The 26,990-nt window shown below is 43.8% G+C and overlaps 1 protein-coding gene across 1 annotated transcript in view; it reads right to left on the reverse strand.

Annotated features, from left to right (window-relative positions):
• Bach2 (BTB domain and CNC homolog 2) overlaps window positions 1-26,990 on the reverse strand; it is a 322,404-nt gene that overhangs the window by 49,420 nt on the left and 245,994 nt on the right. Inside the window, exon 4 of the mRNA XM_041667321.1 lies at window positions 22,925-23,179. Coding sequence (XP_041523255.1) covers window positions 22,925-23,167 — 243 coding nt within the window. The 5' untranslated portion in view covers window positions 23,168-23,179. The remainder of the gene's footprint in view (window positions 1-22,924; window positions 23,180-26,990) is intronic.

Genomic DNA, 26,990 nt, shown 5'->3' on the forward strand with positions numbered 1-26,990 from the left:
GGAGAATGAAGGAACAAAGTACAAAGATCTGAAAAGAGTGAGGAGGATGAGGAGGGATGCTGGGGATTCTCAGAAATACTGCCCAAGAAAGAAAGGAGAACATGGGCCCAAGTCGGGGAGACTGATGTTGGACATGAGAAGACCCTAGTTCTGTGGGGTGGGGGCTAGATTGTGTACTGGGGGAGTGAATGGTTTTCTTGTGTGTTTTCAATCTGGAACTGTGAGCTCATTTTCCAAGGAGCCAGGGTAGGGCTGTCTCTCCTAGGGAACCACCGTTTTACCTGAAGAGGACTGACTCCTAAGGAGTTACTGATCAACTTGTTTTGGATAGGATTTGAAAACTCAGTTTTTAATACTGTCCCCTAAAATCCAGTTTCCATTTCTACTTTGTAATTATATATATATTTTTGGTTTTTTGAGACAGGGTTTCTCTGTAGCTTAGGAGCCTGTCCTGGAACTAGCTCTTCTAGACCAGGCTGGCCTTCAACTCACAGAGATCCACCTGCCTCTGCCTCCTGAGTACTGAGATTAAAGGTGTGCGCCACCACTGCCCAGCTCTTTTCACTTTTTTTAAATTTCTATGATCTACACAGCAGAAGAAGCCTTTCTTGAGTGTCACTGCACTGGGGTACCCACGAAACACTGTAGATGACTCTGCCATGTTCTCAAGGAGTAGAACCTAGGTCTTCAACAATGTGTCCATTGAATTGGGCTTGACCTTTCTGGGCTTGGAAGCAACCACTCAGAGCTCAGACAGGAAAGTGGCAGATGACTCAAGCTTGACTTGGAACAATTCCTGCCAAAAGAACTGCATTTTTAGATTTGATGGCAGTACTACTCAGAGAAAGCAGTAGAAACGGCATCCTGGGAATGTATCACCTCCTGGGTCACTGAGTATGAAAAACAAGGCCTGCAGAACAATCAAATCAAGCCATCAGCAACTGGTTGGTGGACTGGGGTCAACTTTAACTTGGGAGAAGTGTCGTCAGTGTGATCCAGTTTTCCCATCTACTTCGTTTTGTTTAACTTCTGTCTTGGACATAGAAACTGATTAGCAACTGATCAGCTACTCAGGCAGGCAGAGTTGAGATCCCTCAATAAGGACCACAGGCTGATGTTATTAGGCAAATGCATCGACTCAATTTAAGAAAAATTGATGTAAAATCCTGTTGTGTGATAAGAAAATTCAACGCAGATGGACAGGACAAGAGAATTTTAGCTCTCACGGTTTCTGGGAAACCCAAAACAGTCCTAGGTTACATTAAGAGAAACTCTGAGTTTTGAGGTCAGTCTGGTCTACAGAGCTCGTTCTAGGACAGTCAGGGCTACACAGAGAAACGCTGTCTTGAAAAAATGAGAGGGTGAGGGGGCACAACTTGAGGCAGGGAGGGAAAGTGTCATTGCTCAGAGCCCATCAACACTCTTGCCTTTGGTCCAGACTCATGAGAATCACGGCCATCACTAAACCCCAGGTGGTCCTTGGAGCAGGGATGCTATATCCCAAGAGAGGGGGGTTTTATGGAGTCCCATGTGAGAAATAATGGATTATCTATCATGCAAAGTCAAGATTTGATTTGTTCTCCACAAATCATAAATAGAATAGCATCTGAAGACAAAGTGGAAAATCTCTGCTACAGAGAAAGAAAGACAATTTTAGCAATGATAGTTAGGGAAATTGGAATGTGTTATCTTGAAAGCTGGTGAGCACTCATTGCTGTCAGAGTTGATGCAGAGTCTGGAGGGCAACCTATGTTCTTATTACAATTGCAAACTGGTTGGGAGGTCACATTCTAATATACCTCATTGTTGTTGTTGCTGCTGTTGTTGTTATTGTTGCTGTTGTTGTTATTGTTGCTGTTGTTGTTATTGTTGCTGTTCTTGTTCTTTTCTCACTGCAGTACAGGGGAGTAAACCTTGTGCATGTTAGGCAGGCACTCTACTACTGAGCTACAGTTCCTGACATGCCTTAGTTAGTTTATTTAAATGTACAAAGGATTCCATCCTTTTTTCTAATTAAAAATTTTATACAACGTATCATGTTTTTGTCTCCCCCAACTCCTCCCAGATCCCACCTCCTCCCTGACCATGCAACTTTATGTTCTGTCTCTCATTCAAACAACAACAGCAAAACCACAAAAGGAAAACTCAGCAAACAAACCAAAAAAAAAAAATCAGTAAGACAAAAATGTACAAAAGAAACAAGAAAAACCATACACACAAAAACTACGGAGCTAATTTCATGTTGCTGACTTGCCTTGCTAACTTCTAATCTTTGATGTTCCTTAGCTTCTGACTCAAGAATCAGAGCAGGGATATAGTCCTAATACTCCTTAAGAAGTCTGCACACAAAGGGACAGGAGGAAGAAGTACTTGATAGCATTTACATTTACTCTGGGTACCACCGGTGAATATACTGGCAAGTGAGTCGACAAAATAGACTTCCCCAGCTCTCCAGTAAGCATATGGAAGACACCTCCACAAAGCTACCTTAGACTGGAATGCTGGCCCGGACCAACCAGTGGGCTAAGACCACAGACAATGTGCAGAGAACACAGGGAGCCTTGACAGGATACAGTGCCAGGCGGTATGAAGAAAGAAAAGGTGTCAGTGACTTTTCTACATCTTCAAAGGCCACCATTCCAGTCAATAGAAATCCAATTGTATGAATGCAGAACCTTAACATCGAATAATGCAGACGGAGTTGTCTCAGTTTCAAGACATTTGTAAGGCATTATTTTCAGACATTACTTTCCCTCCCCGAACAAACCTTCTATTTAGACCTGCTGGGTGAGCAAGCGTCGTCAGTCAGTCACACAGGCCTGTTAGTCACACAGGCAGAGTTAGCGGCAGGCCCTATCTTGTATTTTTCTGGGCTTGACATAATGACTGAGCCATTTAAAAATATCATAAATGCTATACCCGCCCTGTGATTCTACATACCTTGAAGTGGCAGGAGAAAAAAAAAAAGAGCCTTAAGCTTTTCCTCCTTAAATATCTCCTAGTTTATATTTTTGGTTGTGAATCTAAGCTCATGGAAATTCATGAACTCTAGACCAACAGCTGTGGAGTCTCCATGGGGCAGAACTAGGTCTTCCGTACGTGGGAGATAGTGGTAAAGCTTGGACTATCTGAGGGGCCCCTGGCAGTGGGACCAGGCTCTATCCCTGGTGCATGAGCTAGCTTGTTGGAGCCCGTTCCCTATGGTGGGATGCCATGCTCAGCCTTAATGCAGGGTGGAGGGCCTTGTCTTGCCTCAACTAAGTGTGTCAGACATTGTTGACTCCCCATGGGAGCCCTTAGCAGTTGAAAGAAGTAGGAGGGGGGTGGGCTGAGGGTAGGTGGGAGGGAAACTGTGGTTGGAATGTAAAATGAAGTTAAAAAGAAATATCTCCTAGCAGTTCATTGCCTTAATCACTCGGTCACCTCATCCATGATAATACTCTCTCGGACACACTTTAGGATGGAGCCAGGAAGGACTGAAATCTTTGGTAGCCACAGGAAAAGAAACCAGGTCCAATTGTGAGTAGAAAGAACAGAGGGAAGGCAGTGGAGTGAGTGTGTGTGTGTGTGTGTGTGTATGGGGTGAAGAGCACAGTCTAAAACAAGTTCTGATCTCTAACATCCTAACAAAGAAAGGGCAGAACTCAGAGAACACAGCTCTATATGAGGTAAAGTTTACAGGGTTTTTTGAAATCCTAAGATCTCTTTCCTGGAAGTCTTCTATTCTGGCTTCTATTTAGTGATCTATTCTGGGTCAACAGCTAGCACTTGACCTAGGCTGGAATTTCTAGGTAATTCTTCCGAGTCTAAATTAAGGATTTGAGTACAAACTCTAGACATAAAATTGAAGTGACTAATCAACCAAGGCCTCGTATAACAGTTGGTAGAGGAAGAACCTTATTTTGACATTGGCCTTTGATTGGAGATAAATGACCACATTAGTAGTGACAAGGTTGGCCCATAAATTCTCTAAGATGGAGCAAGGAAAAAACACTTGGATGGCTAGGCAATCAAGATTTCCTAAAAAATAAACAAACAGACAAACAAATAAAATATTAAAAAAAAAAAAACTAAAAAGCTTTTCTTTTTAGCTGGCCCAGAACTTGGGCGTTGGTATCACATGTGCTTACTACAATGCATGGATTTGTAAGTCTTTAATTTGACTTCAAGATGTGTACAGTTCAGATTTCTAGAACCTTTTCATTCTGGCATCCTGGCACTAAACCTAATTAAAAAACAGCAGCAAAAGCAAGGTCCTCCTGGTAGAGAGAGTTCAAAGCCTGTCATCCCCCAAGGGCCCTTGTTGTCAAGTCTCTATTCTAAGCACCACTCCAAAGTCCGTCAGACTTCAGCTATTCCTGAAGAATTCTCATGAAAAGCCTTCAGCATTTCTTTTTTTGGGGGAGGCAAAGATCTGAATAAATAAGTCGGCATTATTTTAAGAGCAGGAATCTTGGGGGGTGGTGAGCAGAAGCAGTGAAGGAATGCTAATGAATCGTGTCAAAGCTGCCAGGGCCTGCTCTTGAGGAACAAAATATGCTTAGAATGCGGGTCCCTCACAGAGCCATTTGCGGGGCAAAGAAAGGAGGGAGAATTGGCTTAAAAAAATGAAAGGCAGTCTGTGAAATTTAGTGACACGCCAGAGGTCACCGGCAAAACATGTCTGGGAACCACTGTTACACTCTGGCTGACCCCTGCAGGGCTGCACCCACGAACTCCATGTCACACGTCACAGTGAGCAGGGCCACATCCTCAGCATCCCTTCTCTTTCTCTGACTGGAAACCCCGACAGAATCAAGACCAAGGAAAGCCCCCTCCACAAGCTCTGGGAGGGGAGTTAGGGGCCTGAGGCGAAAGCCCTTGCAACTTGGAAGTTAACGTTTTCATCTGAGCTGGCAGATACCGACTTGAAATAAGTTAATTTGTAAACTGAAAATTTCAATCACAAGATTTTACAATCTCCTAATTACCGTCTCATGAGCTATCCAGTAGAATCTGCAAGCTGCCTTGTCCCTCCATTGGATGGCTTAGGCTGTGACCACTGTCTGCTTACTAATGTTGCCACCAGCCTATCGTTTGTTGGCTTTAGCTCGTAAGCAACTGGAGCCCTAATCAGAAAGTTCGGCAAGCTATCTGTCTCCTCTCCCACTTGGCTTCTTGGACAGGTTTTCCCATCTCAGTTAATGGCAAGTCCCATCTTTCTGTCTTCCATCCCCTAATTGGCAAGTTATTCTGGATTTTTATCTCTCTCTTTGCATGTCCCTGGCCCCCGCTCTTGTGCAAACCACCTTTCTCCTGGACTGTCACGGAGACACTATTTGTATCCTCTTCTGTACTGACCATTTTTCTTTCTTTTCACGTGTGTGTGTGTGTGTGTGTGTGTGTGTGTGAGAGAGAGAGAGAGAGAGAGAGAGAGAGAGAGAGAGCGCAAGCATGTGTGTCCCATCCTGTACATATGGAGGTCAGAGGAGTACCTTGGGTGGCAGTCCTTTTGTTTTGTTTGAGGTAGTCTCTTGCCTCCCAGCCCCCCACGTGTATGCTAGACTAGCTGGCTTGAGAGATTCTTGGAATTCTCTCTCTTTTTTTCTTCTAGCTGTCATGGAACTCCCTCTGTAGCCAGGCTGGCTTCAACTCACAAAGATTCGCCTGCTTCTGCCTCCCAGGTTCTAAGAAAAAAGGCACGTACCACCATCACCACCAGACTCTGGGAATTCTCTTATTTCTGCCTCCAGTCTTCCTGTAGGAACACTAGAATTGCAGGCACAGGTTCACAGCTTTTGCTACATTCCGGGGTTTCAAACTTAGGACCTCATGCTTGCATGGCGCGGTGGTTTGAATGGAAATACCCCAGCCCCTGCCTTAGGCTCATGCATTTGAGAATGTTTCATCCCTAGTTAAAGAAGAATTAGGAGGTGTGGCTTTGTTGGAGGTGTGTCACTAGGGGAGGGATTTGAGGTTTCAAAAGCTTAAGCTCAAGCTAGGTCCAGTTCTCTCTCTGCCTGTCTGCCTAGAGTTAGCCTTCCCTACACCAGTCACGGGCTAACCCTCTCAAACTGTAAGCAGCTGGCAGCTTTCCCTCTACAAGCTGCCTTGGTCATTGTGGCTCTTCACAGCCACAGAACAGTAAGAGCACAGCCAGAGCTTTGTTCACCGAGCTGTCATCCCGTCCCTGTCATTTGTTTGCTGAATGACTGTCATTCTGAATAGGGGACATGGAATCCCAACTTAGCTTAGCTTTGCTCTAAGGCACATGCGCTTCGCCATGCTTCTCCTGTGTTTACTGGCTCTTTGTATTTCATCTTTTGAGAATCATTTCACCGGCTCATTTCCTGACGCTTGATTTCTTGTTCTCTGAGTTCTTTACTGTTCGAGGCATTTGTTGTCTGTCATATGTTGCCAGCAAAGAGTTTCTCAGTTAACTGGTTCCACTGCTTCACAAAAGCCTGTTTAGCTTCGTGAGGTCCCACTGTTGGCTTTACTCCCTCAGCAATTGGAATCCTTGCTGGAAAGCCTTGTCTACGCTTGTATCTTGAAATGGCTTCCCTACTTCCTTCCCTCAGAGTTTCAGGTGCTATATTAAGATCTTTGACCCATTTGCAGATGATTTTTTTTTTGTACAGACTGATGGAGAGGGATCTAGTCATTCTTATATATATGTGGCTATCTAGTTTTCCCAGCAGAATGCCGAAGAGGCTGCCTGCCTTCCTTGGCTACCAGCTAACGCCACTTCTCTCTCAATTATTGTCTGTAATGTTATTCTGTTTTATTTTGCTTTTAGCATTATTGCAATTTAAATGATCACATCTTCTTATTTGCCTTACATGCTAAATATAGGCTCATGAGACTGCCAGCTTACTATGGTTCCTCAGGGCTAAATACTCGGCTTAGAATCACAGCTGAACACTGGACAGGTGATCAGTACAAAGTCCTATTCTCCCCTCCTCTCTTCCCTTAACCTCCCTTCTTTCTCTTTCCTTTCTTCTCGGCCCCTCCATGCCTTTCTTCTCGTCCCCTTCCTGCCTCCTTCCCCCTTTCCTCTCCTCCTTCATGATGGGAACCCCACTTTGTTGCCTAGGTTAACCTCCAATCCCTAGGCTCCGGAGGTCTATGTGTCTAAACATCTCATGGAGCTGAGGCATCAGGCACATGCTACTGACTTCTCTGGTTGTCCTGGAACTCACTCTGTAGACCAGGCTGGCCTTGAACTCACAGACACCCTCCTGCCTCTGCCTCCCGAGTGCTGGGATTAAAGGCATGTGCCACCACCACCTGTCATGTTTTCTTCCAACTTTTTTTTTTGTTAAACTAGAACATTTTAATTCATAGAAAAGGTGAAAGAGTATATCCATCTATGTTTATCTGAGGTAAATCTGGGATTCTGCAAAGAGGTGGATTTATGCTAAATTACTAAATTTTGCCAAATTTTATGCTCTCCCTTCTTTATAAATATCTCTCTATACATGTAAGATCACACAGAAATCTTACCCCTTTCCTCCTCAACCATCTGAGAGCAGAATCCTGACAGTACGATTTTACCTGAGTTCTTTACCGTGCATCTCCAGACAAGAGGAACTTTGGCATTACCCAAAGGAAGGCCGTGCTGATGTCACAGTAGACCCCACCAGACGCATGGCCTATATACAGTCCCTAGTGCTCTAGGACACCCTTCAGAGCCTTAGCTCAGCGTAGGTCACATGACACCAGCTTTTGGTTTTGCTAGTCCCTTCTAATCTAGGACAAGCCTTCACATCATTTTGTCTTTATCATAATGATAATTGCCAAAAGTTCATTCTAGTTATCTTAAAAGAATATTCCACAGGTGACATGTGCTAATAGCACTGTGCTAAAACTTAATCCACTTTACCTTCTCTCTGGTATTTAATTTAGTAATTTTCAGATACAACCAACTTTGTATAAATATATACAGTGAAATTTATCTGTGTATGCATATATATATGCAACCTCTAATAAAAATAATGTAACATAATAAAAAAACTTAATCCACTTGTCTTTCTCTGTTGCTAATTAATAAAAAATAAAAATAAAAAATAAAGTAAAAAAGTGAATCCACCTTCTATTTGCTTTAAAATTTCAGGTTTGTTGGTTATCAACTGTTAAAATATATTTCAATTGTTGTACTTTGTAAAATATTTTTAAATGGTTCCAAGGTCAACACCAAATTCAAAGGTATATTCAGTTTTGTCTCAATCCCAGAACATTCACTGTGTCTACACACTTTCTGCAGTGCTTTCTCATTAATTTTGTGACATCCTTTCTGCTTTTTTTCTTTTCTTTCTTTCTTTTTTGTTTTTATAAAAGGTGCTTGTCACATACACCACATATATATGTATATTTGTAAATTTATTTTTATATTGGAAATGTGTATTACTACCCCTTGTTTCTTGCAAGGGTAAGCATACCATACAGGAGCCATGGTAGGAAATCCCCTTCTTATTCTAGGACCTACAGCGAATGGTTCCCTGACTTGGATTCAGGCGCCACGTAGAGAGGGAGGAAGGCAGTGTGATCATCAAGGACTCTAGTGGTTCAGGCTGCAAGGACCTGGTGGCAGCTAATCTAATCTCAGGACAGTTACATCAGGGAGGAGGCATGTGGGTCACTCTTCACACCCTCCACCCTTCTTCACAATCTCTGGGCATTTCACTGAGGCCGCAGTTTCCTTCTCTGGGGATGTTCAGGGTCAGAGCCTGAACTAAATTCCCTGAAAATAACATCCACTATTGCCAGAGGAAGAGAAAGAGAGGGAGGGAAGGAGGGAGAGAGAGAGAGAGAGAGAGAGAGAGAGAGAGAGAGGGGACACTCAAAAGACATACAAGGAGGCAAAGGCGTCAATGCTGCAGGTGAAGTTAAATGCAATCCAAGGTTTACATTTAAATTTATCTTTCACATTTATTTATTTCTGTCCATGCATGTACACCAGAAGATGATTTGCAAATGCTGGTAGCCATGTGGGTCCCAGGGTCTCAAGTCCTTAGACGTGGCAGCAAGCGCATCTATTCACCAAGAAATCCTGCAGATGCTGAGCCCTCTTGTAGACAGAGACAGAACAATGATCTAGCTCAGTGCGTCTCAACCTTTGGGTTGCGACCCCCTGGTGGGATCGAACGACCCTTTTTCATAGGGGTTACATACAGATATTCTACATATTTACATTATATCCAGATATTTACATTACGATTCATAACAATAGCAAAATTATAGTTGTGAAGTATCAATGAAAAGAATTTTATGGTTGGGGGTCACCACAACATGTGTTAAAGGGTCGCAGCATTGGGAAGGTTGAGAACCACTGCTCTAGCCTTTTCTGCTGTGGGAGTCCTTTTGGGACAGGGTCTCATGTAGCACAGGTAGGACGGGAGCTAGCTGAAGTCCAGGATGACCTTGAACTTGTGATGTTCCTGCCCTACCACTGGAGAGGCCGGGGTGACTAGCGTGTGTGCCATCACCCTAGGTGTAGAAGGTAATCAGGGGTTAGATACAAGGCCTTTTGGGTCCCAGATGGTGCTCTTCCTGCTGAGCCTACAGTACTTATTGCACTTTTATGTCAGAAGGAACTAGAAGAAAGCCAGGCTTGCCTCTTGGGATGATTTTCCTTTAACTGCTGAGACCCCAGCATATTCAGCTGAGCTCCAAAGTTTAAGAGATCCCCTGAATAGCAAGAAGGATCCAGGAAAGAAGGCAGCACACTGGTGCACTTGGAACAAACCTATGGGTGGCAGAACCTTTGAAAGCAGACAGGAATCCATACTGCATTTTCACTTTCCCAGCGCCATGCTTCATACTTCATCCTCTCTTCATTTTCTTCTAATCATCCCATGCTATTGATAGGATTATTAACAAATAAGACAATGGGCACAGTGGAGTGTTAGAAAATACATCTGTAGGTGGTGGCGCACACCTTTAATCCCAGCACTCAGGAGGCAGAAGCAGGCGGATCTCTGTGTGTTTGAGGCCAGCCTGGTCTACAGAGGGAGTTCCAGGACAGTCAGGGCTACACAGAGAAACCCTCCATGAAAAACCAAAACTTCAGAAAGACAAAAAATTTTAAAAATGCAAAAAAACAAACATCCGTTGTTTTCCAACTCGTCAGCATCTTACCACTGCTGACACTTTAGCACGTCCTTCCGGGTCCTCCCTTGGGCACACACTCACATCCGTAGTCCCTAATCAGACTGAGCTCATACTGAACAGGTGACTGCTCCTCACTGTTCTCGGTTTCATCATCACCTCTCATCTAACAGCAGACCATATTTGAGTTTTTCAATTCTCCCATAACGTCCTCGGTAACTGCTCTATCTAACCAAGTCATTGCTGCATCCCTAGTTACTCTTCTAGTGTCTAAGGTCCTTATATCCCGTTTAGTCTTGTCGGGTCCATATCTGCATCGTCACTGAGTTACTGAGGCAATCAGGCTGTTCATTTTGCGGAATGTCACTAGATTTGTCTAACTGCTTTTTTCATGGTGTGAAGTTTTTTTTTCTTCTAATTTCAGTATTTTTTCAATTAGAAATTATATCTAAAAGCATTAAAGAGATCAAATTATACAACAAAGGTGATGTGTATTTCATGAACATTTATACCAGAAGACATTTGACACCAGTTAATCCACTAGGAGCGAAGCACGTCAACTAGGGTTAGTGTGAAGACAGTCGGATCTTCCGAGCCTCTCTGAAGGCTCTGGCGGGGAGTGCAGGTACGCATACACCCTTGAGCAAAGAATTGTCCTTTCTCAGGGATGGGAGTCCTCACAGAGTGAGTGTGTAGCTCTGGAAGGGATACATGTGGACCAGAGAGGGAGGGAGGGGACAACTGTCTAGCCAGCCAGAGCAGGGGACTCAACCCTGATGAGCAGTAGGGGACACAGCTGAAGCCAGACCACCCTCACACAGACTCTGCTTCAGTGTACAGATGTGACTTTCCCCTTGTGGCTGACGGGGACAAGGAGGAAGAGAAGTAGAGATGGAGGGAGGATGTGTGCGGTTGGCTGCCTTGGCTGTATACTAGTGTTCATTAATCAGTCACCATAATGGTTTTGAATTTAAAAATTTCATTTATTTATTATTTTTGCATTTATGTGTTTCTCATGTTTGTATTGGAAACTAATTAACATTGTTTAACAATAACTCTTAATATTAATGGTCTCAACCACCCAATAAAGAGACACAAACTAACCTACTGGATCAGAAAACAGGATCCATCTTCTTCTTGTCTCTAAGAAACACACCCCACGAGCAACAATAGACACTACTGATAAGTATTTCAAAATCTTTGGTGATTGGGTTTCTCTGCAGATACAGTAAGTCAGATCAGGCCAAATTAGAAGTCCAGGTTTAGTTCAAGAGAAACAATTTCCGGGTGACTCTTGGGGAAGGGAAGCAGGAGAGCAATCATGCTGTGGGGCCCAGTTTTAAACACCCTATAGATGAGGGCGTGGTCTTGAATAGTTGGGGGAGAGTGAGGGGAAGGGAGGGGAGCTGACCCTTGGAGGGCCTTCTGAAAGGGGAGGGTTTGGAATGGAGGAGTGGGGCTGAGTTTCCAGCTGAACATGTGGGAGGGGGTTGCAATGGGGCCCAAGCTGGAGATTCCCAGCAACTACCTTAAACGATAAGGATGGAAAAGGGTGTTCTAAGAAAACTGGACCAAGAAGCAAGCAGATATAGCCATCCTAATATCTGACAAAATTGAATTCAAACCAAAACTAGTCAGAGGAGAGAAGGAAGGATGCTTAATACTCATTAAAGTAAACAACAACAGGGAATTACAACTCTAAGCATATGTGGACCAAACACAAGAACACTTGATTCTATAAAAGAAGCACTATAAGATTTAAAACTGCAGACTGACATAAGCACAGGGACAGTGGGTGATCTCCATAGGCCGTTCTCATCAATGGACATGTCACTTGGAAAAAGTTAGAGAGACTCTAAGAGTCAAATGACATTACAATGAACGGGCCTAATAGACACCCACAGAACATCCCACCCCAACAATAAGGAATACATAGTTTGCCCAGTAGCCCATGAATCTTTCTCCAAAGTAGAATCATAAAAACATATTTTAAAAATCAACCTTGTATTAAGCTGAAAAATAAGAAATGGATGAATCTCTACCTATATACAGCCTACCAACATTAAACCAGATCAAATAAATACTCTAAACAGACCTTTAAAGCTCTGTGAGATTAAAGTAGTAATTAAGGATCTCCCAAGTAAACCATTCCTAGGCCCAGATGAATTTAGTGCACAATTCTACCAGACCTTGAACTAATACTCCTCAAACTATTTCAGAGTATGAAGCCATCATTGCCCTGACATCAAAACTGGACAAGACTCAACCAAAAAAAAATTATAGGCCAAAATCTCTGATGAACATGGATACAAAACACTCAAAAATACTTGCAAATTAAATTGAAGAACATAGCAAAAAGATTATCAACCATGAGATCAGGCAGTATTCACCCCAGAGATGCAGAGATGGTCAACATGTGTAAATCACTTAGCACAACCCAACGTTTCAACAGACTAAAGGACACAAATCACATGATCATCTCATTAGATGCAGAAAAGGCCTCTGACAAAATCCAGCAACACACCTTCATGGTAAAAGTCTCGGAGAGACTATGGGTAGAGGGAACATGTCTCGGCACAGAAAAGGCAACATGCAGGGAGACCACAACCAGCATCATCCTGAACAGAAAAACTCAAAGCATTTACAATAACATCCTGAATAAAACAAGGATGTCCACTGTCTCTCTCCTGCTTACCCTGTGTCCTAATGTTTGGTCTACTTAGTCTTAGAGCAATAAGACAAATGAAAGAGATAATGGGAAAAACAAGAAAGGAAGGAGTCGAAGTATCTGTATTTTCAGAAGACAGGACTCCCTCATCCCAAATACTGGTGGACATGCCGGTAATCTTCTTGTCATCTTACTTGCAAGGCACAGTTCAGTTTGCAGGTCTACTTGCAGATGCAAGAGACACAAAGAGTACCCACACAGTCCAAAGAACACAGTCAGTAAGAAAGACAGCACAAAGAGAGTGAGGCCCTTAGGGCTAGCTAGCAGCTTCTTGCCTTGCCTTTCAGCAATGTTCTTCCCTTTCTCTACCCTTCTCCTTCGGAAATGAGCAAAACAACTCTAGTAGAGAATTAATGACATCAGGAGGCGCTCTTTAGACTCATCCTTCTCTTTCCCCCTCCAATGCTGCCAAGGACTGAACCAGCCCTTGCATCTGCTGGGCAACATGCTCTTCTTCAGCTCTCTGAACGCATTCTGACGTGTGCCACTCAGCACGGCCTGATACACAAATGTAGCCACGGTGCGCCCGACTCTGCTCTGTTCCCCTTGGCTCTGGCTGCTGAGGCTGCTCTCAGGAATGATGTTATTACTGTTACCTTGAGGAAGAATAACCTATCATTTGGTTTTGAGCACAAAGAATAACAAGAAAAAAAACCAATGGAACAAAAAGCAAAAGCGAGTGGCAGTGATACTTTGTTATCATCTTTTATAGAAAAATGTAAAATTGAAGAGAGACTGATTTCACAAGGTGGAAGCCTGCAACTGTGACCTCCATTTTTCTTAGATTTTCTCTGAACTCGGGAATCTTTTATTGGCTACTGCCCAACATTTCTCTTCACCCTTGGGCCAACGTTTTGGCTTGGTTGGGAACAGCTGTCAGTATTTCTCTTTGCTGCTCGTCAGTCAAAAACTGTGCTCATTTTGGAGGCTTGGCTTCAACCCACCTAAGGTGTCGAAAGCACTAACTTCTTCACACCCGATCTTCCCCAGGCTGTGCACGGAAGTCCATCTCAGTCTACTATCACCAGCTAGTCTCAAAGTGGCCCAACGTCAGAGAGACTTTCTACATATTTCAGATGTCTATGACAAAGTGACGAATTTTACTATGGGCACCAAGTTAACGCGGACAAAAGGGACGAGTGTGGAGTAACAGGAAACCGAAAGTGCAGGTACGTAATTGCTCCAATTCTCAAAACAAAACAAACCGATCCTTTATACGGCCTGGGGATTTGGTTAAGAACTAAAACAAACAATGCCTGGCATTAACCAAGCAGTGCACGGAAAGTGTCTGTTCCTCCCGTGCTCCTAAGAACTGAAATCACTGCCTTTTAAACTGACAACCACATATCTCTCCATGTTTGTATACGATACGTTTTATTTAACAATTCCCGAATTACTCTCCTGGCTCTCTTCACGTCTGTCCGATCAAGACTGCAGGTGTTCATATGTAAGAATGTCCTTCAAAGGCTTTCCGTGTTCATGACTGTACACCCCCCCCCAGAAATGCCACGAACATCCCAACAATAGAGCCAGAACCTGAAGCAGTCTGGTGACATTCCAAGTTTCGAGTGGAATGTGAATCTATTAAGATTACTAGGTAACTTTATTGATAGCCTCGAACTTGTGCCAGATGTTAAAACTGCCAAAAAAAGACGGAACAAAAAAAAAAAAAAAAAAAAACCACTCCAGGACTCCAACTTGGGGTATTTTTGTATGGAAATTGTGTTTTTTTAATGACTCATTTCTAGATCACACCCTGCTTTCCCCATTTCATTGCAATCTCAGTTTTCAGGAAGCAAAGAGAAATAAGATACACAATATATAAGTTTCTCTCCCATTCAGCTTTTAGCCTCAACAGCCCTGCATTCTCATTGACAAGGTAGGCCGGGCGATGATGGAGAGTTAGAAAGCTGTTCTAAGAGGCGCTGGATCAAATGAGTGCCACTCCATCACGGCTGACTCACTCATCCTTAGCACTCATTACTGGGTAGCCACGAAGCCACGCTAATTGGACAGTGGCTTATTGCCAGCTCGTGTTGACATGACCCACAATTCCCTGGCTTCCAGCCATCCTGTCTCTTTATCACACCTTCTTCTTTTTCTTCTTCTTCTTCTTCTTCTTTTTTTTTTTTTTTGTAATCTGGTTGGGAAGTGAAATAATTTTTAAAACCTCTCTCAAGTGCTATTTAACTTCTTATCATGAATTAAAAGTTTAATTAAATACCCTGTTAGAGGCCTGGGTCCTATGATTAAATATGACAAAGTAATAGTTATGATTACTGATCAAATGAGGAACTTTATAGCTCTGAACTTTGTCTTAAAAGCTATTATTAACTTTAATTGAGACAGCTAAGAGTCTCCATTATAGGAGAAAGAAATGTAAGGGATATTTTGATCATATGTTTAGAAAAAGCTTAAAAGTGAATGAATACACAAATTACTTCACAAAATTTAATTTGGACAACACTGTGGTTAAAGGACTTGTTACAGATTCATATCAAATGCTGATTACTGTGGTCACTTCATATCAAGGATAAGCAGGCATAATGGAAAGAGACTTTTAAAATGCCTCTGAAATCAGGCCACTTAAAAATACTTTTTATATGGGTCTGGTTTTTCGTATATTCAAGTCCTGCCACTACGCCAAAAGAGGAACATGTTTCTGAATGTTTCTTTAAATAGGATGCACTAGCCTCAGGATTAAAAAAAAAAAAGGCAACAGGTTTGAAAACAGCTTATGTGTGTCTCATTTAAAATTAGCTGTTCCTGTGGCTGTCCACATTGGCTCCCCTCCCTGTTGTCAGCAGCATCCTATAGCCTCCAAAGAGACAATCTTTACAGCCCGTGCTCCCTGCCCATGGCTGGGCTTTCATTTACCCCCACTGAGACCAAGGTCCCAGTTTCAGGGCTGGAAGTCACCTTTGCCTTACTATAAATAAATTCTGCCTTCAGGCATTTCAGAATTATCAGCCCTCAACGCTAACACTTGAAAACTTCCTACTTGCCTGTAAGTAGTTGCCCAGAATATTTTGACTTCTTATTTATTTGCTTCTTTTTTTTCATCTCCTGCCAAGTCTCACTAATGCAACTTGGAAAATTGCAACACGGCTTCTAATGAGGATTCTGAGCTAAGAGCCATCTCACCAGCAAAGACTGTTCTCTCCTTTTATGGGAATAATAACACCTACTGTTTCTACAGCGCCAGCCTTCCAAGAAGTTGAGCATATCACGTTTCATTAATCTGAATGGCAACCCGCCTGTCAAGCTGGGAGCCAGCATTGCTACTCTCTGCATACGCATATTGAAATGGAGGTCATTAAATGAAATTATTTTCTCAGGACTATAAACCCTGAGATGGTTAAGGACTCACGCTCTGCCTGCATCTCGCATACTCTGCCTCTGTTCTGGGTTGTCGTGCAGGCATCCCCTGTCCTCTGAGCTCTTTTGCTACTGTCTCCTGGGAACATGTGAGACATCACCTTAGAATTAGGGGTGCTGATGGAAAGGAGCCGCAGACCTGCACAGGAGTCCTTTCTGGAGTCTTATGGTTTCCCTTCCTAAACAGCTTGTTTCCCATATCCAAGGTCTTTTTCTGCTTCCCAATCCAAGCACCCCCTCAATTCCTGGCCAGCAACACTACTTCTCTCTCCCTCCAACCTAGAACATTTCAGGGATCAGAGACCTGTAAGATAGGGTTTACACCTCAGGGATCACCTAGGTCCACCCCGCCACTCTGAGAAGGGTATAGTTTTGCAAAGTTGAGTCAGTTCCTTGGTCAGTAGACCCTGACTTCTCCTGTGCACTCATGGGCATTTTTCCTGTTTCCTAGAGAATCAATCCAGTTTTCTTTTCCTTCTGGAAATTTTCTATTAGCTTAAGTAATGGAATCAGTTAGCTCTACTGTTCTTTCTTCCTTTCTTTCTACCTCCTCTCTCTCTCCCTCCCTCCCTCCCTCCTTCCCTTCTTCCCTCTCTCTTCTGAGATGGGAGGTCTCACTATTGCCAAGGCTGGGCTCAAATAATCCTACTGCTTTACAATGCCTAACTAGATTTGGGGTGGGAATCCTTTTTTATTTTATTTTATTTTATTTTTTAAGACAGGGTTTCTCTGTGTAGCACTGGCTGGCTGCCCTGGAACTCACTCTGTAGACCAGGCTGGCCTTGAGATCCGACTGCTGGGATTAAAGTTGTGTTCCACCACCACCTGGCTTCAAACACTAGGTTTTAATGGCTTCACACGTAAGTCTGTTTCTTACTCATGTACTCATGGTACAATGTGATCTGGCGAAACAGGGAGACTCCCTTTTGCAGAGGGCAACTGTTAACGCAGTACTCACATCTGGTCCAAGTGCTCCGGATAAGGGACAAAAGAATGCTTAGCTTTAAATGGGACACCAGACCAACCCCTGAAGGCTCAAGGGACACAAGAGGGAGCAGAAAGAACGTAAGGACACGCCAGGGATGTTGCCATCTCGATACGCTATGACAAACAAGATTGGGCCCTCCAACATTTCGTCAGGACTAGAGGAGGTTTTGTGGGACCCCACTCCATCCTGAGGAGATAATGACTGCTCACGGTTATTGCTGGCGGAGAGTGGGGAGTATCAGCTTCTCACAGGCTACCCACTGGGGGACTTGTTCTGTTCAGAGGGGAAGAAAGACCACGGCAGGGGGTAATGAGGGATGAATGTAGTCAGAACATATTGCATATACATAAGAAACAGTAAAAACCAGAGGGATGTGAGCCAGATAGCTGTCCTTCAACATTGACTCGGGGATTTGGGTCTCAGCTTCACTAAGTTCTTGGACACCAGCTAAATTGAAGAGAAAAGTCAAGAAGGACTCAGACCTACTTTTAACAGTCTCAGGCCAGAAGTGACAAGATAGCCCATCTTCACGCCATTGGCTACACTGAGTGGCGTGACCTAGTTGATTACCAGGGCAACCTTTCTTTGTGTGTCCAAGAAGGGAAGGAAAAGTGTGTGTGGTAGACACTAGTACTGCGTGTGCGGTGTGCAAGCATGCTGCAGTCTTTTCCAACTTAACAGAAGAGCTATTTCCCTTCAGCCACCGGCTCGGCTCTCTGCTTGAGCAGCCTCACAGTCCGCCGAAATGAGGCCTCCTTTCTGCGGAACACAGGTGGGTTGGTTTTCTGCTTCTGCATCTGCCTGCCAACTGCTCAACCAAATCACAAGCAGCACTCCCCACTGCTGAGTGGCCTTTAATACTCGGATATTCAAATTCCTAACTCCAGGCTAGACTTGGCCTATGAAAAAACATATAAATATATAAAGTATATATATGCATATATAAAACTAGGCATTAAACACTTCTACCTGGATGTTGACAAGCATCGCAGACTTCACCCCTACACACGGACTCCCAGTCCTGCTTGGCCCTCTGCACCCACAACTCTCCAGTCTAGACTGGCTCAGCTGACGGTAACATGATGCTTCCATCATCTTTGAAGTTAACTGCTCCTCCTTTCCTTCTCTCTGTTCTTATACCCAGCTTGTAAGGAGACCCCCTGAGCTCTGTCTTCAGAACAGCCCCAGAATCTGGCACGAGCATCCCTCCTTTGCCATTACTGGGGTCCTCACACTATGTCTTAGCTACGCCAGTGTCTACTTCTGCTCTGCTTCTCCCCTTGGCCTCTTTCGATCTATGTCCGTGTACACAGTCATCAAAACAATCGCTTGTGAAACCCTTCAGTGGCCTTTCTGTTTATTCTATGAAAAGGTCAAGTGTCTAGCGGGGTCAGCATCTGGCCTCATCTCCTCTCTGACACAGAATGTGGCACCCTTCCTCATTCTGATACTGTGTCGGGCATCTGGGACGGCTTCAGTCGCTAGGCCTTTCCTTGTTACTCTTCTGCCTCACTAACTCACCTGCTCACTCTCCAGCTGTCAACATGGCCGACCCTTCATCTCCCACCTCTCTGTCCTCAGAAGCTACCCTTGCAAACAAGTCTTCCTTGACTTTCCTGTCTAAGACCTCAATACCTGTGACATGACATTCCATAGCCCCCTCTTCTGTTTTGTTTTCCCCAAAAGCATCTAACGATGCCTTTGATATCTACCAATTTCCTTCCTTTTAGAATCTAAGTGAGGTTCACCCAGCACCCGGAACAGTCCTTCTGTGTGCACAGTAGGACTTGGACAGCTGTTTGTTTAATGAATGGATAAACCCACGAGGAAATGGTCCAAGGACGCTGATTGCTTGAGCCTTCACACAAGAGGGCACAGAGGTTCAAACGATACTTCAGCCAATGGCTTCTCTGCCTGGAAAATTTGCCTTGATGGTTTTCCAGGCTGGAGCTGGTGACTTGGGGAGGGGGAGGGGTTGGCTCTGTGCTCAGGATAGGTGTTCAATTTAGAGCCTGTCCTGAAGGGCTTTTAATCGCAGGCAATCGTGAGTCAGGGCGATGAAGGGCTGGACGGCAGCTGAAGAGAAGAGCTGAGCTGGGCCTCAACTAGAGAGGACGGGAAGGACAGGGTTGCAGTTTGCTTTGGAAACTTTCTTAGTTCAAAGAGGTGTGGCAAGTGTGAGCAAGAGTGAGGACAGGATAGAAATTCAAATTTAATGATGGGATTATATGAAGTTAAAGATTTCTAGGGAGCAAATCTAAAGCTTTTTCTTAGAAGACTCGAATACAGTTAATTCCTAGTGGTTACTCTTTAGTGTGGTGCTTACTTATTTGCCACTTCATTCGGATTCTGCGATGTCATCCACTGAGCTAAGTGTGAGCCTACAAGGAGTCTTCAGTGTGCACACAGCAAGCAGCAAGAAGCTGCAGTCTAGTGCATGGGGTCACGGACACATGTTCTGAATAGAGAGGAAAGGCTCTCCAAGGCAGGCTTTGGGACACTTGTGGATCTGCAAAGGAAAATGCCACTGGGGCTTGCTTATAGGTCCCACTATGTGGTAGTCTGAACGAGAAGGGTCTCCATAGGCTCATGTATATGAATGCTTAGTCACCAGGGAGAGGCATGATTTGAAAAGATTAGAAGGATTAGGGGGTGTGGCCTTGTTAGAAGTGTGTCACTGGGGTGGGCTTTGAGGTTTCAGAAACTCATGCCAGGCCCAGAGTCTCTCTCTCTGCCATTGATCATGATACAGCTCTCGGCTACTGCTCCAGTACTGATACAGTACTCGGCTACTGCCTGCATGCATGCCAGCATGCTCCCTGCCAACATGGGAATGGACTAAACTTCTGAAACTTGAAGCAAGCCCCCATATAAATGGTTTCTTTCATTAAGAGCTGCCGTGGTCATGGTGCCTCTTCACAGCAATAGCACAATGATTAAGACACACTAGAGAGATACTGAAGAGCTGTGTTACTAGTAATATAAACTCATGTTAAGCAAGGGAAAATGCTTGTATCTACTTATAACTGAAGATTCCAGGAACACAAACAAGGAGAAGGTTTTAGTAGTTTAAGTCTGAGACGTCGCCCAAGGCACAACTGAAGTTGTGGTTTCCAATGCAGCAATGTTTGGAGGTAACTGGATCATGGAGGGATCTAAGCTCACTGCTGAACGAATCCACGATGAATGGATACTCATCTGAAGGACCATTGTGAGAGGTGGGAACTACAGAAGGCAGGACTGAGTGGGAGGAAGGATGTATACTGCTTGGCTCTTTATCTACTCTCTCTGCTTCATAGCCATTATCAGGTGACCAACTCTGCTCTTCGGCACCCTTCTGCCATGGTGCTCTGTGTCACCCCAGGCCTAGAAACTACAGAACTAGGTGATTATGGGCTGATACAGTGAACCAAAAGAATTTTTCTGCCTTTAAACTGCTCTTTTCAGTGACAGAAAGCTGAGAAACCCATGAATGTAGATGATACAGGGACTAGAGAAACAAAAGTCACTTTATGGGGGCCAGAAGCAACAAGACCAATACACAGTCAAGACACTCTTTACTAACACAATCAAAAAGTCAAGTAGACTTTTATTGGATGTCCATGTGGCGGCAGTCAGCGTCCTCTTACTTTGAACAGATTGAGCAATGCCCTAGAAAGCAGCATTTGTCTCAAGGGTTTGATTGGAGAAGAAACTTCTGGTTTTGGAACATTATTTATAGCTTGATCTTCTTTACATTTTACTGGATATGTATTATAATTTGATAAATAATTTAAGGGCTTCAGAATGTTAGAGATTCTTAAAAGTAAGAACCTGGCTCAGAGAGGTTAAGCAGGATTTAAGTTATGATTGGAAACAGGTTGGGGCTTAGGGTATTCTAGGAAGCATGAGGCGGGGCTAACCTATCATTGAGAAAAGACTCAAGACATAAAGTAAGATTTTCATTTGTGTGTACATTTTAATACCTAATGTTTGGAAATGAGTAATGCACACACAAACTGTCTCTCAAACAGAAAACACTAATAAATACACACCGAGCACCACTTCCTGAGACTACTCTGAATTACTGGAAGTTCTGTCAATAGTTCCAGAGAATTCTAGAGTTGGAGTAAAGAGGGAAGGTGTTCTTACTCCCATATGGAGAAGAAAGAAAGACTTACATCTGACAAATGGCCTGCTACAGGATGGGCTGGATCGGAAGCTTCGACATTTATGATCTCGGCTAATCCTAGCGGCAACTCCCTGACTGCTACGCCTCCATTCAGCTCAGCAGGGAAATGTCCACCCTGCTCAGGGACACTCCACAGCTGCCATTGCTCTGTCTTCTCTTGCTACCTGCTGCCTAACAGTTTGCTCCCTGACTTGACCCTAGTTACTCCATCTTTGAATGGTTTATTCTTGTGCAAGAAATGAGAATGGAGAAGCCTATGGTGACTATGAAAGGATACCTATGTGAAGATATTTCAAACTTAGGGGGTTCACTGGCTGGCCATTCTGCTCTGTGCAGGCAGTCACAAACACTGTCTAGCAAGGGACTGGACTCTTGGGTCTCTTCCATCCCACACGTTGTTTCTCGTGCTGTGGACTGAACGTGCTAGGCAAGTGCTCCAACACTGAGCTGCACCTCTACCCCTTTCTGCCTGTTTCTTCCCTGTTAGATTCGGAGGAGGTGCTCACTCCACCACTCCCTACTGTTTAACATACAACCATCGACCCATTAACATTGTTCTGTGTTTCTGAAGGCTCTAGGCTTGGGAGCCTGGAACTGAGTGGTAGTTCTCATCTTTAACTCCTGATTTAGGTCTTAGATGTCTCGTGAGACTGCTGGGAAGCGGAGGAGGTGACGCTGGACCTCGTTCATGAGGGCGAGGACATGACCTGTGTCTCTGTGGGCCGCGCAGTACCCAGCTTACAAACAGCTGTTCATGACTCTGAGTTGTACACCGTGCTGATGGTACACAGAGAATACCCCGTCCCACACGCAAAGTTCAAGGGTGCACAGCAGTCTCCCCAGTCTTCCAAAAATATGGGGACTCAGAACGATTGAGGAATCATAAACAATTTGAAGAGTGATCAATTTTACGGTCTACCATTGTGAAGCCCATCTTCTGGGTCCCCTGCCTCTCAACCACTGTCATCTTTACACACAGTAAGCCAGGCTATTCATGTCCCCAAAGTACCAAAATGACTGTCTTTACCAAAGCAGTTAGGAAACCTGAGTAGGGGATATTTTCAATACTGATGAGAAAAACAAATCGACACTTCTTAGAATCTCATTGCATTAGTGGTGAGACATGCGGGTGGCTTTGTTTTTTTAAAATTCCTAAGCAAGGAAGGTCCTGTGAATTCTTTCGCTGTTTTATTCTCAGGGAAAATCTAATGACCCATTTGAAAGACAGAAGACATAGCCATGATTCAAATCCTACACAGAGGACTGCATCAGACTGAGGCTCAACCTTTCAAACCCCAAAGTTTAAGTGAAGTAGAAACTGTGAAGGTCTGGGCCCCAGGTGAGGCTCTTTTCCCTTAAAGAAGCACGCTCACTTTGCATTCATGCCGCTGAGGCTGCAAGTGCATCAAACAGAAGCTGACTATCCTACAAGCCAACATGGGGGTGACGTGAACACCAATGCAAGAATCGTGCGCATGTAACTTCTACCGCCTCCTTTGCCAGTTTTTTTAAAAAAATAAGTCAACAAACCTCCTGTAACAACCACACAAAACACACCAAGTAATCGTACCTCTTCAGGCAAGCTGACCACGAGGTCATCTTTTGTCTGTCCAACCAGGGCTTGCCAGAAGTATTCGCTGCACGCGGCCAGCACGGCCCGGTGGGCTCGGAACTCCTTCCTCTCCACGATCAGAGTCACGTCACAGAGGATGTCCTTTTTCCGTTGGTCATTGAGGCCGAGGAGGATGTTGGCACAGTGGACTGTGGACTCATACACATACATGGGGGAGTCAGGCTTCTCATCCACAGACATGCCGTTCAAACCCTGGAAGAGAGAAAGGCTGAGTCAGTGTCCCGTAAGAGACAGAGAAGGTAAGGAGGACCATCATTGCTCCTGGGTCCCCCAGTCAGCAGCCTGGCAGAGGGGAGAGGGCTGCTAAGTAGCACAGCCATTCTGGGTTGGCATAACAAAGTCAGAAACGTCTGAAGGCTGCAACCTATTGCTTCCCTTCCATTCAACTACATTTCTTTACCCTGCATCTTTTAATGGAACACCGTAACACTGGGTAGTTTCGATTTCATTAGGAGGCTAAAATGGATTTGTGTGTAAAGTCTAATTACTAACTGAGATTTGTGTTAAAAGGGAACACGTCATTTTGAAGTCTTTGAGATGCTGTTTTGGTGAAATACATGCAAGTTCCTAAGTCGAAATTTGGCAAAGATGCTAAGTAGACTACATATTACATCATGAGCTATGATTCAATGGATCAATAACGAGTAGATGTAGGTCTGCTATTTCATCCACCCTTTACCCTTCACACTATGGCGGTCATTCCTGTCTCAGATATGGAACAATGCTTTCATTGTCTCAGAGGGCCCAACGAACATCTTTAAGGAAACAACATTGCAATAGGAACCATGAGAAAAGATACACTCAGAGTAAGAGTTACAAAGACTCCTTTGCTTTCAATAGTAGTCTGGGAGTAATTTTAAAATACACTGTCCACAGCTGAATCAAAGGTTGGGTTTTCAGGAAGGCCTACTACCAGCATAAACCCCAGTAGCAAGTCCTTCTTTCCCTGTCTTTATTTTTGCTTTTGAAAACAGCTTTAGTATATGATGCTTAAATATTTGGAGTATGCAATTGCCATCTGACAGGCGTATGCAACTGGGAAGCAGTCAACACGATCAAGATGAACATACCATCAGTACCCAAAGCCCGCTGCAGCCCTTACACCCATCAGCAGCCCTGCTCCCACTGCTCAGCTTTCTGACGTCTGTTGGCCTCTTCTAGAGTTTTATTTAAATGGAATAATGTGCTACCCTGTCTGAATTATCTTACTCAGAACAATTATTTTGTCATCCATTCATGCTGCTGGATAGAGCCAAGGTTTGTTCCTCCTTCCATTCTGTTGCTGAGAACATAAACTAGTGCAGTCGCTATGGAAACCAGCGTGGAGGTGTGTCAGAAGCTAAAAGTAGGCTACTCATATGATACAGACGTGCAACTCTAAGGCATACACCTACGTGAGTTTAAGCTGACCACAGAGATACCTGCACATCTGTATTTCTTGCAGCGCAGTCGAAATAGCCAGGAAATGGAAAGAAACAGCCTAGATGCCAATATTCATACTAATGAATACAGAAAATGCCATGCACATACGCAACAGAGTTTTATTCAGTCTTAAAGAAGACCTGAGTCATTATTAACAGGAAAATGTGTGGAACTGGAACGTGAAATTAGGTAGACTTGGAAAGACAAATGTTGTGCGTTTTTTCTTACGTGCAAAATCTCGATCTAAACATGAAATTAGAAGGAGTCTTTATTGATTGCTTTTCGGGCTGAGGAGGGGGGACTTAATTGGGGGAGGGAGAGGGAAATGGGAGGCAGTGGCGGGGAAGAGACAGAAATCTTTAATAAATAAATAAATTAAAAAAAAGGAAAAAGAAGGAGTCTATATTAAAAGAGAACAAAAGAAAATAATAGTGGAAGATAAAATAACTCATTTCTTTTATATGCAGAATCTAGAATTAAATACACACTCATACGCCAGCAAGTGGTGGTGGAGGACAGAGGAACAGGTGAAGGTAGTGGGATGATAAATTAGCAAAGTATATGATATATGTCTATGAAAATATCATGTTAGTGAGGAGAGAGATGGGAGGGTAGGGCAGAGGAGGCAGGGATAACTAACACTAAAGATTTTAGAAAAGCCATATGGAAATCTGCCATTTTATAGGCTTCCTAAACATATAAACATGTTTAACTGTAGGTATCCCACACAGGAGACTATACTCCTCCCAAGACTATATTCCTCCCAGAAGCCATAAGATGCCGAATAAAAACCCCATTACCAGGTGTGGGATACCTCCCCTCATGATGCTGACTAGAGGTGCCAGATATTCCTAAAACAATATAGGATTTTGCTATTGGTCTTGCCTGTTCACCAGAACTTATTGTTCACCTTGCCTGTTCACCAAAACCTTTGTCACAGGACATGACAAAATCAAGTTAGCACTGACCAGGAAGTTTTCTTCCAGCTGGTTAGCGCTCATAGTCCTGGAGGTGCTATGGAGGTTGCTGGGAGAAAGTGTCATCAACAGTCTGTGAACGTTGTGAATTACAATAATAACTGGCATGGCATGATACTCCCATGGGTGCAATAGTGGCACAAATATTATTATGGGAGTAACCAATCACTTTGTGATGGAATTTAAGGCTTTTCGTTCAGGAAGAAACAAATGCCTGGTACTGTAAATCTGACCAAGAACCTATGGTTAGGGAACTCCTAGGCCCCAGAGGTGCATCTGCTACTATCACCCTGCAAAATGGATTGCCTTCTAGATTCTTATCTCTACACATAGATTAGTGCAGCTTCCAGACCTCAGCAGAGAAGTTTCTCTGTGCAGTGAATGGTGGCTAAATGCAGAAACTTACAGCTGGTTAAAGCGCAGAGAATAAAAGTCATGGAATGCTCAGAACAAAGGAGACCACTATGTTAAACCCCTCTGAAAGGTTTAGGGACAATGGTGGAAGAGAGACAGAAAGATTCTAAGAGACAGAAGTTGAGAAGAATCAGAGCAAAACAATGTTGGATGTTTAGTGCGTTGGTTACAAGTTGTTATGGATAATGGTGAGGGAAAAAACTAAACAAAGGAGATTAGATTCAGGGTCTAGTTTTGAAGACTTATCTATTTATTATTTATACAGTATTCTGCCTACACATATCTTATAGGCCAGTAGAGGGCATCAGATCTCATTACAGGTGGTTGTGAGCCACTATGTGATTGCTGGGAATTGAACTCAGGACCTCTGGTAGAGCATTCAGTGCTCTTAACCTCTGAGCCATCTCTCCAGCCGCAGGGTCTAGTTTTGAAAAGAAAAAAAGGGAGAAATGCTATGGGATAATGCTTTTGTATACTGTAAAGATTCATCATGCAGTTTAATAAAATGTTGATTGGCCAGTAGCCAGGCAGGAAGTATAGGTGGGGCAACCGGACTAGGAGAATTCTAGGAAGAGGAAAGGCAGAGATGCAGTTGTCATCCAGAAGCAGAGGAAGCAAGATGAGAATGCCTTACTGAGAAAGGTACCAAGCCAAGTGGCTAAACATAGATAAGAATTATGGGTTAATTTAAATTGTAATAGGTAGTAATAAGCCTAAACAATAGGCCAAACAGTTTATAATTAATATGAACCTCTGTGTGTTTATTTGGGACTGAATGGCTGTGGGACCAGGTAGGACAGAAACTTCCGTCTACAAGTGTTCCGGCAGGGCTTGGCAGGACTGATATACTCATGGACTGACAGCAGCAGGGGCTGTACAAGATCTGTACAAGATCAAGCGAAGCAACATTCTAGCACAAGATCAAGCCAATCAACATTCTAGCACAGAAGAAAGGGTTCATGAGCCTCCACCCATAAATGAGTAGCTATGGGCAGTTGATCACTCCTTGGGTAGGGAAAGCCAATCTTCTTTAAGGGTGTGGTTTCTGGTAAGTCCATGGAAGTTCCAGTAGATGGTCACACAGCATGAGTACATGAATGAATGGGCAGCACAAATTGAACTTGATGGGAGGGAGGGAGGGAAGGAGGGACGGAGGGGAAACATGATTTGGGAGGTAGGGAGGTAGAAAT

The sequence above is a fragment of the Microtus oregoni genome, unplaced genomic scaffold (genome assembly GCF_018167655.1).
Source record: "Microtus oregoni isolate MIOR12 unplaced genomic scaffold, Mior012 000017F_ref0000208, whole genome shotgun sequence".
In the NCBI taxonomy this organism is placed as follows: Eukaryota; Metazoa; Chordata; class Mammalia; order Rodentia; family Cricetidae; genus Microtus; species Microtus oregoni.